This window comes from Rhineura floridana, chromosome 19, assembly GCF_030035675.1.
Source record: "Rhineura floridana isolate rRhiFlo1 chromosome 19, rRhiFlo1.hap2, whole genome shotgun sequence".
In the NCBI taxonomy this organism is placed as follows: Eukaryota; Metazoa; Chordata; class Lepidosauria; order Squamata; family Rhineuridae; genus Rhineura; species Rhineura floridana.
The window spans coordinates 1,844,151-1,859,971 of NC_084498.1; the positions used below are offsets into that span (position 1 = coordinate 1,844,151).

The window sequence follows — 15,821 nt, forward strand, 5'->3', positions numbered from 1 at the left end:
GCCCTGGGCTCCTACTGGGAGGAAGGATGGGATATAAATAAATAAATCCCACCCTTCCTCCCAGGAGTCCCGGGCAGCAAACAAGAAACAAACTACTAAAAAACTTCAAAACATCTTAAAAACATATTTAAGAAAACAATTACCACACAGATGCAGACTAGGATAGGGTCTCCACTAAGGATGTGCTAGAATTCTGTTCAATTCTGATTCAGTACCGAATTTTCCATTAACTTCCTTATCCACTATTGTTGTACATCAGATTTTTATGTAATAATTTTCTGCTATTACATTCAGACATTGATTTTTTAATGTTTTTTTAAAAATCCACGTATATAAAATTTTGATATTAATATATATATTTATCAATATTTCCTTCAATTTATTGATATTTCCTTGAATTCATTGATATTTCTTTAAAAATATTCCTTTAAAAATCAACATTTTATTTAAAAATGTTGATATTAATATCAATACTGTTTCTGGGGGTTGGGAGTTTGGTAAAACCAGTGGCTTGTGCAGAAATAACAAATTTGAATCAATATCAACCTGTTAGGTCAACAGATGTTTTTAACTGGCACAAGCCAACAGATTCCATCCCTAGTCTCTACTTAAAAGGCTTATTGAAAGAGGAAGGTTTTCAGTAGGAGCCGAAAAGATAACAGAGATGGGGCCTGTCTAATTTTGAATGGGAGGGAATTTCACAGGGTGGGTGCTGCCACACTAAAGGTCTGTTTCCTATGTTGTGTGGAACGGACCTCCTGATAAGATGGTATCTGCAGGAGGCCCTCACCTGCAGAGCGCAGTGATCGACTGGGTATATAAGGGGTAAGACAGTCTTTCAGGTATCCTGGTTCCAAGCTGTATAGGGCTTTGTACACCAAAACCAGAACCTTGAACCTTAAATTACTTCTCATCTTCTGTTTTAATGGTCTGCTTTAATCTCTATAATCTCTGTTACATAACTTCATAAAGTATGGAAAACCACACATTTGTAGTGTTAATATTTTAAATATCTTGCTGATCTATTAAAAATAGTACCTATTAGTCAATGTATCGAAAAACAGGCTAATTGCATTTTAACAAGTCACCTTTTTAATGGCACATGCTAAATTTTATAAAGCAAATGTTAAAAGATCCTACTCAAGAAGCTTCACTGCCTCATTTATCTCATTTATTTATTTTTAAACTGTTTAATTACAGCAATCAGTGGCTTTTGTGCAACACTGGCCACCCCACACACAGCTGGGCACCCTTCCCCTGCCTGGGCCTGCTGCTGCTGCTGCAGGAGAACACCACTACCACAGCTAAACCTCTTCCCACTGTGGGTGCTCCCACCACGGCTCTGGTGCCCCCGTTACTGCCGCTAAACTGCTGGTGGTGGTTAACATTATGGAGATCAACAGATACAATTCAGAGAGCCTCTCTAGGTTTCCCTGTTAATCTCTATAGTTACTAGAGAGTAAAAGGGAAGCCCAGAGACCCTCTCTAAACTTCCCTGTTAATCTCTATAGAATTAACCCTACTTTGGCTTCACTGTATCGTTTCAAACCAGATGAAGCTGAAGTTAGCAGGCAAAAAATGAAAGTGGGTCACAGCTGCATTCCAGTTCAAGGGAATACTAGGAGACTGGCGCCAGCAAACAGATAAAGATGTTTTGTTTTTAATATGTTTTTGAGAATGTTTTGTTGTAATGTATTTTAAAGTCTATTTTTATGATGTTTTAAAGTGTTTTTAGTGCTTTTGTTTGCCACCCTGGGCTCCTGCTGGAAGGAAGGGCCGGATATAAATGTAATAAATAAATAAATACATATTTTTGTATGCTATTATCACCAATGGAAGCATTTTTCCCTAATATGTACACATTTCCTAACATGGACACTTCTGTGTATGCATTTTTTCATTGCAAAAATTGTAGAAGAATGAATTCCAAAGGAAGTCAGCTCACACTTAGGTTCAGGGAGTGCTAATTAGGAGGTTCACTTTAAACTGTGGGCCGAATGAATTTCTTCCCCATCCCGAGAGTGGCCCGTGACGGTCTGTCGCCATCCACCACCAGCCCACTTACCAATTCCACACGCCGGCGATTGGCTTCCAGTTCCCTCTGTGCCAGCTCAGTCATGTCAGCTTTCATCTCTTCCATCCTCATCTGGTAATAGCGTGTGTTCTCCCTTTCATGCACCTCGCCTTCCTTTGCCTTCTCCAGCTCCTCCCCCATCTTGATCACGCTGTCCCGAAGGCGGAAAATAAGCATCTGTGAGGAGAGATGAGTGAGGGGAGCAGGGAGTGGAGGTGTTGAACTAAAAAAACTTAAAAACCCTGTCATTCTTTAGCCTTCTATAAAGACAGACGCTACTTTCTGTAACGCACTTTCTGTAAAAGTGCAGTATGAGAAATGGGGTGTAGAATTAGACTCCCCAATAATCTTAGTTCTTTTGTTTAAAAGAAAGTCTCTAGACCTCATGGTTGCAGAGATACCTCTGTAAGTGTGTGAGAAATGACTGCAAAATTGATCTGGAGCTGCAAGAGGGATTAATCAGTGCATGTACCCCATCAGCTAAAAGCTCTTTAAGTGCCTGCTTGAGGACAGGAGCAAATTTTATTCTGCCTTCCTGCATGTCCAGCTGCAAAAAGTAGCTAGATCAGGAAATTCAGGCCAAGGAAGAGATGGGGTGCACTGATGACTTCACAGGAAGCATATTTAATCTACAATCTGATCTTGGTTTTATAGCTGTCCAATTGTCATGTCTATTACTCTCAAAGAATCCTGGGAATTGTAGATTGGTGGAAACGTGGAGATTTTCTGTATTCATTTAATGTGAGATGGGAGCTTGGACAGGAGAGAGTTAATGGGCCTAGAATTACTGAAAATGTTCATTAATGGCAAAGCTGCCCAGGTATATCTTTTGCTAGGGTGACTGCTGGCTAAATGGCCAGTGCGGGGGCTAAATGGCTAGGAAATACCTGGAAGCATTTAATTTGTGCGTCAGTCTGTATGTTTGTAAATAAACTCAAATATTACAAAATGTGAGAAGCCTCCAGTGGCCGTCCAAAAGTAGGTGAGTACTGCATCACTGAAGCGTCTTGTTGCTTCGAGATGCATTAGCAGGATTTGCAATAGCGACTCTGGTTTATCCCTCCCTAAACTCAGGATGGCAAACATCAGCCCTCTTCAGCCTGCTGCCTTCCCGGTATGATTGGGCTTTAACTCCTGTCAGCCTCCGGCAGTGCGGGCAATGCTCAGCCCAATGGTCTGGAGGGCACTAGGTTTGGAAAGGCATATTCATAAACAAAGTTTGCAGTTGCAGTGGCATGAAAAGATGGTAGACATCACAGAAGGAAAGTGGGAAAACAACGCAATGCTGTTCAGTATTACTTCCAATATTTATATTTACATGGGTTTTCCTCATATTATGTGCACAGTAGCCCTCTGAGGAAGGTTAGGCAGAGAAGTGACTGGTGCAAGGCTGCCCCATGAGCTTCGCGTCCAAATGGGGATTTAAACCCCAATCTCCCCAGTGCTACGCTGGGACGTAAAACAATAAATGCCACACTGGCTCCCCTTCAGAGAATGACAGTTCCCAGGATTCCCCAGGCAGACAGGATGATAATTAAACAAGTTTAAGCCTGTAGGGCAGCATCTGTTCTGTTGGGGGGTCTCTTCCCCGGCTGCCAAGTGCAAGACCATGCCATACCTCAAAGCGCTTGATCTGAACACTCTGGAACTCCATCTTGTTCTCCAGGTCACAAATCATGGCCTCCTGGCGACTGACGATGGAGCGCTCCACCATCGCTTGCTCCAGGTAGACAACCCGGGCCTGAGATGTCTGTAGCTGTTTCCAGATAAGGAAACATTTATTTCAGTTCCTGCCATTTTATTTAATTTCCACAATTAATATTATGCACACTCAGGCCAAGGGGCACTCACAGGCAGCACACAGTTAAAAGCTACAACGATGCAATCAATAAAAAGAATATGGTCTGAAGGCACATGAGGCCAGCGCCCAGCTGAATCTAAGCAGGGTCAGGTCTGGTCAGTGCCTGGATGGGAGACTGCCTGGGAACCCTATGTAAGCTGTCTTGGGTTTCCATCATGAAAAGAAAGGTGGGGTATAAATAAATAAATAAATAATAAAAAGGCTAGAAATTTACTTATAAGGTCATAAAACACAGCAAGGCCATAATCAACGGCAACACATTAGATGAAGGTGGAATTTCCAAAATTTCATATCTCAAGGAGAATTCAGCTAGGTTTGAAGCTGTATCCTGAGCCCTTGATCATTTCTCATCAGGCTGGTTGTAACCTAATTAACACAAATTATCTACCAGGGTAGCACACAGACTGGGGGATACTCTATAAGCTTCTCTTTCAGAGTTTCCTGCACCAAACTCCGAAATTGCAAGCAACGCCTAGAAGTCAATATATTATGACTCACTGAGACTCAATGAAACTGAAGGACCATGGATTCAGCACCTACAAAAATAAAGATTTTATCACACAACTCTGCCACAGGATGTGGTGATGGCTCCTGGGTCAGAGGGCTTTACAGGGGGATTAGACAAATTTGCTGTAACAGCTAAAGCAGAACCTCCACATACAGAGACAGTGTACCTTTGAGTACCAGATGCTGAGGGCCAGCCAACGGGGGCTGTCTCCTTCATGCCTTGCTGGTGGGCTTCCTATAGGTGTCTGGTTAGCTACTGTAAGAAACTGGAAGCTAGACTAGATGGGCCTTTGATCTAGCATGGCTCTCCTTAAGTTCTTACAGAAAATAGAATTCAAGTCATGGCCTGAGGCTGTGGCTCTCCCACTACCCTCAGAGACTGAGGGACTCCCTTGTAGCTTCTCCTGCTCCACAGCCATGCAGGAGCCTGCAACTGCAGAATTTGCTACGGGACAGGGCCACTGGAAGGGAAAGCCCTGCCAGCCTTCTTCACCCTTCAGATGACTCTGCCCCTTTGCGGAAAAGACATCTGCCTTGCCTTGTCAGCGGAGCCCACATGCTGCTGTCCAGGGTGCTGATTTGCGTAACCTTGCCTGGAAGAGGCTCTGGGTTGCCACCCCTCCCTCGACAGAGCAGGATAATTAGATAAATCTACCAATAGCTACTAGCCATCAGAGCTATCTAGAGCCTCCACATTCAGAGGGAAACCTATGCTTCAGGATACTAGATGCAACAAGGGAGGGCCGTGGCTTTCAAGCTCTGCTTGGAAACTTTCTGGAAGTATCTGAAAACTGGAAACAAAACCCTATGAGGAGAGACTGAAAGAACTGGGCATGTTTAGCCTGGAGAAGAGAAGACTGGGGGAGATAGGACAGCACTTCTGAAGTACATGAAAGGTTGCCACACAGAGGAGGGCCGGGATCTCTTCTCGATCGTCCCAGAGTGCAGGACACGGAATAATGGGCTCAAGTTGCAGGAAGCCAGGTTTCGACTCGACATCAGGAAAAACTTCCTAACTGTTAGAGCCATATGACAATGGAACCAATTACCTAGAGTGGGCTCTCCGACACTGGAGGCCTTCAAGAGGCAGCTGGACAGCCATCTGTCGGGAATGCTTTGATTTGGGTTCCTGCATTGAGCAGGGGGTTGGACTGGATGGCCTTATAGGCCCCTTGCAACTGTACTATTCTATGATTGGCCAGTGTGAGAAACAGGATGATGGGCAAGGAAGGCCGTTGCTCTTACCCAGTAGAACTCTCAGGAGGATGAAGCTGGTCCGCTAACTCCAGGCGACACATCGTTCAGACCCAAGTCTTCAGCCCTGAGATTCCTCAACCCTGGAAGGGTTAAAGTCAGCATCTGCACATGAAGGAGGGAAGACTCACCTTTTCTTGCAGGTTGTGCTTTTCCTTCTTCATCTCCTCCAGCTGCGTCTGCAGCTCTCGGATCTGGGCGATGTCTGTTGCAGACTGTGAAAATGAATAGCCGCAGATAAAAGTTCCAAAACAGCCAAGACGGGCTTTTGTGTGTGTGTGTGTGTGGAGAAATGTCTTCTGGATCCCACCAACCTTGCACACATCAAAGAAATAAACCTTTGCAGGAAGTGTAGGATAAATGCAGGGAAAAAGGTAAAGGTAAAAGTATCCCCGCACTTGTAGTGCGAGTCGTTTCCGACTCTCAGGGTGACGTCTTGCAACGTTTACTAGGCAGACCGTATATATGGGGTGGGATTGCCAGTTCCGTCCCCGGCCTTTCTTTACCCCCCAGCATATGCCAGGTACTCATTTTACCGACCACGGATGGATGGAAGCCTGAGTGGACCTCGACCCCTTTTACCGGAGATTCGACTTCCTCCTTCCGTTGAGATGCTGAAACTCCCTTAGGGAAAACGATTCTGCTACTTGGGCCATTTCGGCTGAATGAGCTTGCAGTTGATTTAGAGTGACAGTTAGCTACCAAAAGGGGGGGGGGAATGAAGCAAGTCAGGTCTCCAACACTTACAAAACTGAAAAGCTGCATCCTTTCTGTCCCACCTATGAAGGATACCCAGGACTCCTTCCCCAAACAAGGCAAGGCCACTTTTAAGGGTGGACATCCTGCACCATCTTTTCCCCTCCCTTACCTGAGCGATTAGGGCCTTGTGCTTTGCCATCAGTTCATTCAGGTCCTCCTGGTCTTCATCAATACGCTTGAGGAGATCAGCTTTCTCATGTTGGAGCTGGTATAACTGTTCATCCACCTGCAGCAGAACAGAAAAACCAAAAGCTTCAGATACAAGCTGTGGAAGAAAGATTTGACCAACGCTGAAGGAGATGGCAGGGGCAAGCCAGGGAAGGTGGCCATCCCGTCATCTTGTCCTCTCCACGTGAGCCAAGCTGGCCTCTACTGAAGTGAGGGAGCTGAGAAAGACAGACCTTTGGCCGCATCCAGCAAGCTGCTTCCTACCGGTGATCTAAATGAGCCCTGCAAACTCTTTGGGCTAGATTGTTCCTCCACACTCATGTTCTTCAGCACGTCAGACATGGGCCTCCACTGGAGCAGGACACTGGAAGCTGCTTTATAACCAGATCAGCCACCTGCTCTGGCTGGCAGTGGCTCTCCAGGATCTTTCCCCGTCACCCCCGACACAATCCTCTTAACAGGAGATGCAGGGGGTGGAACTTGCATGCCAAGCAGGGCCTCTACCATGGAGCTGCGATCCTTCCTTTGTGGTTCCCACTGGCTGCTGACACTCCAGCCTTCCCTACCATATTTTGCTCATATATGCTGCCCACCTGTCCCATGGCAACACAGTGATATACGCAAGTGGTATATCCACAGGAAAACATGGTGGCTGAATTGAGCTACGGAGAAATAGAGAGAGAAAACCCAATGCGCTTAAAGACATGGTCTACTTTGGAGGGCACTAACTTAGTCCCTTCAAGGCTAATGGAGCCCAGTAGAAGCCACAAGGCTCAAAATGCACACTGGCCCTTCAAAGGTCTTGTTCTTGGTGCCCCTTTGAGGTCTCCTTTAATTTCCTTTCTCTTCTTTCCTTCCTAAAGTTGTGGCAACCACTAGAAATCGCCAGCCCTTGAAGCTGGAGATCTCCCCTAGGACGACACATCAGGGAGGTTGGGCAGCTCACCCAAAATTCAATTCAGCAACACGTCTCTAGATAGTTTAAACCAACTGCAAGCAAACAGCACAGACAGATGGAGCTTAATTTGTCAAAGAGAATTCCTGGGCTCCACATCCTAAAATGCTGTCTGGCCAGGGCTGGCCCTGCCATGAAGGCAAGGGAGACAGTGGACTCAAGGGCACTTTGGGTGGCAGCAGACTCCACCATTCACCCTCTCTGCCCTAGGCTGGCTTGCCGCCCTCCAGTATGGCGGAGGCTGTGGTCCATCACTGTTGTGGAAATAAGATGCAGCTGCCAATCTAGTTGGATTTGGACATAGACAGGAGCCTTCGTATCCTTTGCTTCAGGCAGCAAAATGTCTGGGGACAGTCCTGAGTCCTGCAACCAGATATAAATGGCATGGGTTGTTTATCCAGAGTGGAGAGAACTCTGCACACATTCAGAAACACTCTCTCTTATTGATTGCTACTGTGGCATTGTACAACTCTCATTCGTTACAACTACACATGCACAGGAAAAATTCTTGATGGATTCTGTTGTGTGCTGGTCCAAGAGGGTGCCTTTCTCTTTTTATTTAGGACTGGCCCTGCAGAGCTTACAATGGAATCCATGGACTGGAGCCACTCTTTGGCCCATACCAAGTTCTTGTTCCTGCTGACCGTCTCCAGCTCCGTATGCAGGTTCTCCAGCTCCAGCGCCAGCATCTTCTGTGCCTTCTCAGCCTCTGCACATCTGGCTGTGCTCCCCTCCCACTGCAAAATGCAGAGAGAGACAGTCAATGCATCGCCTCTGGCTGCGCGGGGAAATCATTTCACCCTTAAGCAACATTTATTTACATTTCCCTCCCAGAGTGTTTCTACATATTAAAGCCCATCACAACTCTGCCTAGTTACAGTTATGTCCCTCTGGAGACCATTGACACCGTTTACACACATGCGCGCACACAGAGCTCCCCTTCCAGAAAACCCACAAAATACAGCTCTAGCTAGCAATACAAAAGCACAGGGAATCTCAGAGGGGGAACACTTCCTTTCATAACCAACCTGTTCCCTTTCCATCCCAGCAAAAAATACTTGGAAGAATAGAAACTGTTTCTTTTGCACCAGGGATGTAAGCCACCTTGTAATGCCACCCCCCCCCTGAGTTTTTCAGGCAGCCTTGTGGTAGATCTGGGCTCATGAATATGCCAAGTGATGCAAACTGCATGTAATTTGCAAAGATTTGGGTGATTCACAAGGTGGGGGTTGCAAATGGTCTTTTCCCAAACAGCATAAATTGCACGTTGCAGATACACCCTCCAAAAATGGAGATTGCAAGTGTTAATTTGCTCTTGATGCCTGCAGTTAAAGCCTTACGCATTCAAAGCATCTGCATGTCAGAATGCTTTCCTTTTCTAAACGCCAACTGGTGACACAGCCAAACCCCGAGGGAGAGGGGAAGAAGTCTGACTCTCAGCATTCTCACCCTCTTTCTTCCAGCATTGTACTTGCTGGTGGTTTGCTCCTTCCAACAACATTTAAAGCATCAGATCTGCCTGTAGATTGTTACTATTTCTCTGTTTTCAAAACAATTTCTATTTTAATTTTTTAAAATGTACATAAGAAAAGCAGCTCTATGCATGCAGAAAATAAGCATGTCAGTAGAAGGCCATTTCCTCCTAGTTTCCTAAGTATGTGGAAATTTTTGAGGTGTTGTCTTGGGTTTTTTTAAAAAATGCATGCAGGGTGGAATTCAAACTTGCAATCTAAAGTATATGCAAGAAAGGCTTTACAACTGTGCATATATCATCCTGTTCAGAAACCTACACTAACAACTTGTTTCTGTGGGGACTAGACTGGGGTGGCATGTATGTGTGCATGTGTTTGTGTGAGCTACATAACTTTCTGTCCTCTCTTTCTTACATCTTGTTTGTGCTTCAACACACATAAGAAAATAGGTCGCAGAAATATCTGGCATACTTTTTCAGTGAGTGGGTGGGGAGTTGCTGCTGTTGCTGGCTCAGTTTACTCAATCCAACAAATGACCTACAGCCCCAAGAAGAGGACATTTGTGTCCAAAGAAGGAATGAAGGTGAAATTTGGTAAATGTGAACGTACCACATCCACACTTCCCCAACCAATGCATGAACTGAAGCATAGTTCTCCTTTGAAATATGCTCATTTCTAAATGTTGTGATTCTGTTCTCCGGCCAAAGAATATGTACAAGAATGTTTGTACCAGTGAAAAATGCATGCAAAAATGCATATATCAGTGAAAGATTATTTCTTTTGGGGAGAAATTGCTTGCAAAAATGCATAAGCTAGGTAAAATTGTGTATAAAATGTGTATATTAAGAGAAATGTGCCTATGAATGTTCATGCTAACTTCTTTAAAATAAGTAAAAAAGTATGTGAAATGGGGCAAACCAAAGTGATATTGGAAAACATGAGAAACAGGGAACCAAAATGAACAGACTCGCCCATTGCTAATAGAAAGTTCACAAAGAACAGGCAGCCACCACAGCAACGAAAGGCAAAACAAGACAAAATATCAAAAAGCTAGATGCACAGATGAAGACAGATCCTTACGCTATAGGAATCAAGGAAGTTTATACATAACTACGATAGAAACATACATGGTAGGCACATATTACCTTGAGGGGTGGGTGGGACACAAGACTGAGAGATGATCAGGTTGTCTACAGCTGCAGAGAGCATTCATGCCCAGTGTGTGGACTTGGAATGAACAGAGCCAGCCCCATCTAAGGTGGTGGGTGTGCTGCTCTCGACTGGGGTGGTCTTCAGGACCTGCATGGCCTGGACCACAGTGTTGCAACAGGGCACGGGCCCTTGTGCCTAATTCAGTTGTGGCTAGGACCTATTGGAACTGGTAGTGCAGAAGGCAGGGAGACCACAGCCGATGATGATGATGTCAGGCTGTCTGAAAGAGTTGCTTCCTTGGGGCTTCTAACCTCCAAGTCTGCCCTTTGCAGCAGCTGGCAATTTTTGTCTTACATACGACATGCTATGGATACCTTCAGGATACCCAGCTGGAGCATTTAGGAATAAGCTGGCAAGGGCTCTGATCAAATCAGTCCCAGGGGAAACATCTCTGTCATCACCATCACGAGCGGCAACTCCAAGATCCCCTCTAGGACCCACAAGTCATAGTGAAAAACAAACATCAACAACCAGGCCATAGAAGCATTCAGCATTCCTGAGAGCTGTGACGTTATTACTACAGTGATATCACTGTGCCTTTGGTGATATTTTGATGAAACACCTGGTAATTTACCACGGGCGGGTCTTGGGGGAAAGTTGCAGCTTAGGACGACTCATGGCAAGTGATAGCAAATCCCTTTCCATGCAAGAGTCGAAAATAGCAGCTTTATATGCAAAACACTTTGGAGATGATAATTAAAGTTTCCTACCTGGGGGACTTGTGAGATTAAATAACATGGATAGAAAGAGCAACAGCTGGTTCTGCAACGGGAAAAATTGGGGAGTATTGCAGCCTCAGGTGAGGTGACAAAGTGCCTTCCCCAGTGGAATCACACACATCTTATGTTGAATGCAAACACAGAGTGTTTGAAGAGTTGTGCAAGAGCCTGGGTAGTCACCATCCTTCAAACATTATATACATTTTCTAGCCCTAAAAGTGGTGCTAGGGAAAAAACTGGTTTCAGTATGGTTGTATCTTCCATATGAACCTAGAAGCAGCCCTGTTGGATCAGACCAAAGGGGGCTCATCCAGTCTAGCATCATGTCCCCACAACAGCCAACTAGATGGAAGCCCCCAAATGCCAAACTGTTTCTTTCCAGCTCCCATCCCAATGTGCTGGACAGTCTTACTCAATGAAATCAATCACCAGGAAATTCAGGGCTTCCTCCTTCAATGCATAACATGATATGGCACTGGACAACGGCTTCTAAGGCTTTAAAAACATGATAGACAAGCTCATGAGAGGCAGAGGAGGAGGAGAGGTCTCTTAATGGCTATTAGCTAGGATGGCCAAATGGAGCATCCACATACAGAGGCAGTATATCTTTGAGCATAGCTGCTAAAAACATAGTGGCACCTACGGCACCTACCCTTTGGAATTCCTTCCCCTTTAATGTTAGACAGGGATCTCTGTTATCTTTTTGGTGCCTACTGAAGACCTTCCTCTTTCAACAAGCCTTTTAAGTTGAGACCTTATCCCCGTCTGCTTCTGTGCTGGAATTGCTTTTTAATATGTTTTGAAAGCTTTTTTTAAAAAAAGATGTTTTTAAAGATGTTTTGTTTTAATAAGTTTTTAAGAATGTTTTACTGTAATATATATTAAAGTCTGTTTTTATGATATTTGAAAGTGTTTTTAGTGCTTTTGTTTGTGGCCCTGGGCTCCTACTGGGAGGTAGGGCCGGATATAAATGTAATAAATAAATAAATAAATAAATATTATTTTTGTATGCTATTTTCACCAGTCTGTGTCGGAATTGTTTAAGATGTTTTTAAAGCTTTTTTAAAAAGATATTTAAAATATGTTATGTTGTAATATATGTTAAGTCTGTTTTTATGATGTTTTAGAGAGTTTTTAGTGTTTCTGTTTGCCACCCTGGACTCTTTCTAGGTGGAAGGGTGGGATATAAATGTAATAAAATAAATAAGTAAATAAATAAAAACAGAATGGGAGAAGACTCTTTCCTGCATGGCATGCTTAGCCATTGCTCAAAACAGCATTTTGGACTAGATTTCACCCAGCAGGCCTCTTCCTATATTCAGAGGAGGCATATACTGTAGCAGGCCATTAATGTTCATTTTTATGCGAGTGTCGTCTAGTTGTGATGTGTTTGCAGTTGTAAACTTAAACACAAGTCTTGCTTGATGGCTGTAACTAAAATGTAATCTCACCAACCTCCCCCTCCCTCTCATTTAAAATATGATATGGTGGTTTTCCTCCACTCACTTAATAACACTGTCCAAATTTGTGATGAAAAACTTTTTAGAAATAATCCAGAAGGTTTTCCTTCCTCATCCTAAATTCAGGTTATAAACATATACAGTTTAACATTTATATCTGACTATTGCTTTCCCCACCTCCACTCCTGCAAGGTTGTTCCCCAGCGCTCACTCTCTCTCTCTCTCTCTCTCACACACACACACACACACACACACCCCTCCCTCTCCCTTGGTTCTTTCTTCTTATATTTGCATAATGGATTTTTCCCACTTGGGAACAAACAAACTGAAATCCCCATTAAAAAAGATGCATAATGTATGAACAGATAACAGCGCTAACTTGGCGACGTTCTGCCATCTGTTATATACCTATTTAAAATGGATGCTTCAGACTTGCCAAACACCACTCTAAAAAGATTTGGATTTTGATAAACATGCAGAATGCAGTCCTTTTTTAAAAAAAAAAAACCATCAAAGTTGGGGAATATCTCTCCCTGCCAAACCCCAAGCGCCTCTTCTCCTCCCTGCTTAAATTCTCCCAGTGAAGATAATTTGCAGAGCTGATTGTAGAACTGGAATACGAAAATTCACCGGAGACATTCTTAGTATTCATGCTGGTTTTAGACCAAAGGAAAAGACAATGTGATTTAAAATGATTTGTACCCGTTTATGCAGTGGAAAAGGTGCAAAGAATGCTTTCTGGCAACCCACCGGCATAAGCTGCATTGCCCTGGTCATTTCTAACTTCTGCAAAACATGTGCTCCCATCAGCCCCACACCTAGTATCATATGCCCATTTGCTACCAGGCCAAGTTCAAGGTTCTTGTCTTGGTGTACAAAGCCCTATACAGCTTGGGACCAGGATACCTGAAAAACTGTCTTACCCCTTATATATCCATACCATCTTATCAGGAGGTCTGTTCTGCACAACATAGGAAACGGACCTTTAGTGTGGCGGCACCAACCCTATGGAACTCCCTACCTTTAAATATTAGACAGGTGCCATCTCTGTTATCTTTTTGGCACCTATTGAAGACCTTCCTCTTTCAACAAGCCTTTTAAGTGGAGACCTTATCCAAGCTGCCTCTGTGCTGGAATTGCTTTTTAAAATGTTTTTAAACCTTTTTGTTTTCTAAAAAAAGCAATATGTATTTAACCTTTTAAACATGTCTCAAAAGCTTTTTAAAAATGTTTTTAAAGATGTTTTGTTTTAATGTATTTTAAAGTTTGTTTTTATGATGTTTTAAAGTGCTTTTAGTGCTTTTGTTTGCTGCCCTGGGCTCCTGCTGGGAGGAAGGGCGGGATATAAATCAAATAATAAATAAAATAAATATGGTTGCGGTGCTGAGGATGGTGGGAGTTGCAGGCCAAAACATTTGGAGGGCACCAGACTGGCAAAGGCTGTTCTAGATTAATGTCACACAGCGTCATGAGGAGATCCCACTCCAGTCTCAGTTATTTATAGCATTTATGTACCGCTTAATCATTAGCATTTCTAAGCAGTGTACATAAAAATAAACCATACAGAAAATAAAAACAATTTAAAAATCAACATAAAACTGAACACTATCTTAAAATGCCTGCTGGAATTTATCTATATTGCCTTATCTACAATGTCTGAAACAACTGGGGTGTTTCTCACCTATTGCAATCTTTTGCAGCCAAGATTATGGTCATAATCTCATGGCCAGCTTTTTAAAACTAGGGCATGGAGAGGCCTGATTGAAGCTGTGTGTGTTTGTGTGCGTGCGTGCATGCGTGCAGAGTGGTAGCAGCCGCCAAATGATCCAGCCCTTCACAGCAGCAGCAACACCTCAAATGGGAAATCACATCTGTGGGTTCCCAATTTGCTATGGAATGGGACCACATGAAAGTGCCAACTCTGCCATAATGTGTGAATAGAGCCTGAAGGGCATTCTTGGAAGATGATTCCTCACCACCCAAACTCTCCTGCTTAGCCAAGTGCTACACCGGGGATGCCAACATTTTTGGTCCAGGGGGCACAGTTTGAATTTTGAGAGAGTGCTGAGGGTGCCTGGCACAAAATGGCTGCCATGGGGGGGGGCTTAACACAACATGGCTGTACATCTTGGCTGTACATGGCCTCCTACCTTGTTTTAATACCCTGTTTTAATATCATTGTCTGCTGCTGTATTGTTTTTCTATTGTTTTTATATTGTACTATTGTATTTTATCTTATTGTGTTTTAACTGCTGTACGTCGCCTAGAGTGGCCATTGGCCAGATAGGCAACACAGAAATTAAATTTATTATGATCAGCCTTGCATAGCAGGAGACACATCTAAGCCTCTTTGCAAACTTTTCACATTTTGCATTTGCCATTTGGGGAGGGGATTATTTAACCGTCACCCATACTTATTGTGTAGTAGCATTTGCAGAAAATAACTTCTAGAGAGCACCTGCTTCTCAGATATTTAGGTCCACCATAGACAAGATGCATCCTGGTTGCTAGGTAAAAAGGAAGGGCAGATTCCAAGAACTACTAGAAAATAAGACAGAAGCAGGAAAAGTGCACTACAGGAAAGGAGAAAACAGCCTTTTTTAAGACCTCAGGGATTCCTATTGCCTAGTGTTCAAACAACTCACTTATCAATCACAGTTCTAACATCACTCATTGGCTAAAAACATTGGCAGGTGGGAGTAGCCAGGCTGGCTCATTTCACAGAAATCACTTAGAAAGTGCCTGCACATTTTGCTGCATAACTTTCTTTCTAGGAGGGCTAGATGCTTACCTTTAAAAAAGAAGAAAAGTCAGAGTTTCCCCCCCTGCCAGCCCATTAGTCTTCCCCATTAGTTTTAATGTCAACATTGCAAATCAGTCAGTGAATGTTAAGAGCCCCCTTCCTGGACTGGATCTAGTGCAGTATTGTGCTTTCTCTGGTGCCCAACTGGATGTCAGTGGAAAGACCACAAACAGAGATTGGAAGCAACAGCCCTCCCTCCATGCATGCCCTGAGCAAACAGCACTCAAAGGTACATCGCCTCTGATCATGGAGGATCCATGTTGCTAACATTGATAATAGCTATCAACTTCTCCTCTTCCTCCACCATTTATCTAACACTTTTCAAAGCCACCAGAGCTGGTGACCGTCACCATATTGTGTGGCTGCGAGTTCCATTACAATACATTTCTTGCCCACATTGCACATTCATCAGTTCTTCCAACCTTTGCTCACTGGGCAGCTCCTGCCTTCCTTTGTGATTCTTTCTTGAAGAGCAGCCTCCAGCCCCAATTACACCCCCCTCACCCACCACCACCATCACCACTGGCTTCTTTCCCAGCCTGCTGCCTTTCCCTTCTCTGAGCCAAACGCTCTTCCC

At 43.9% G+C, this 15,821-nt stretch overlaps 1 protein-coding gene across 4 annotated transcripts in view; it reads right to left on the bottom strand.

Moving 5' to 3' along the window:
- Positions 1–15,821, bottom strand: part of MYO18B (myosin XVIIIB) — a 238,848-nt gene that overhangs the window by 71,420 nt on the left and 151,607 nt on the right. For all 4 annotated transcript variants that reach the window (XM_061603517.1, XM_061603518.1, XM_061603516.1 and 1 more), the window contains 5 exons: positions 8,202–8,315; positions 6,565–6,681; positions 5,828–5,911; positions 3,693–3,830; positions 2,066–2,251 (listed from right to left, as the gene is read on the bottom strand). In XM_061603517.1, coding sequence (XP_061459501.1) covers positions 2,066–2,251; positions 3,693–3,830; positions 5,828–5,911; positions 6,565–6,681; positions 8,202–8,315 — 639 coding nt within the window. The remainder of the gene's footprint in view (positions 1–2,065; positions 2,252–3,692; positions 3,831–5,827; positions 5,912–6,564; positions 6,682–8,201; positions 8,316–15,821) is intronic.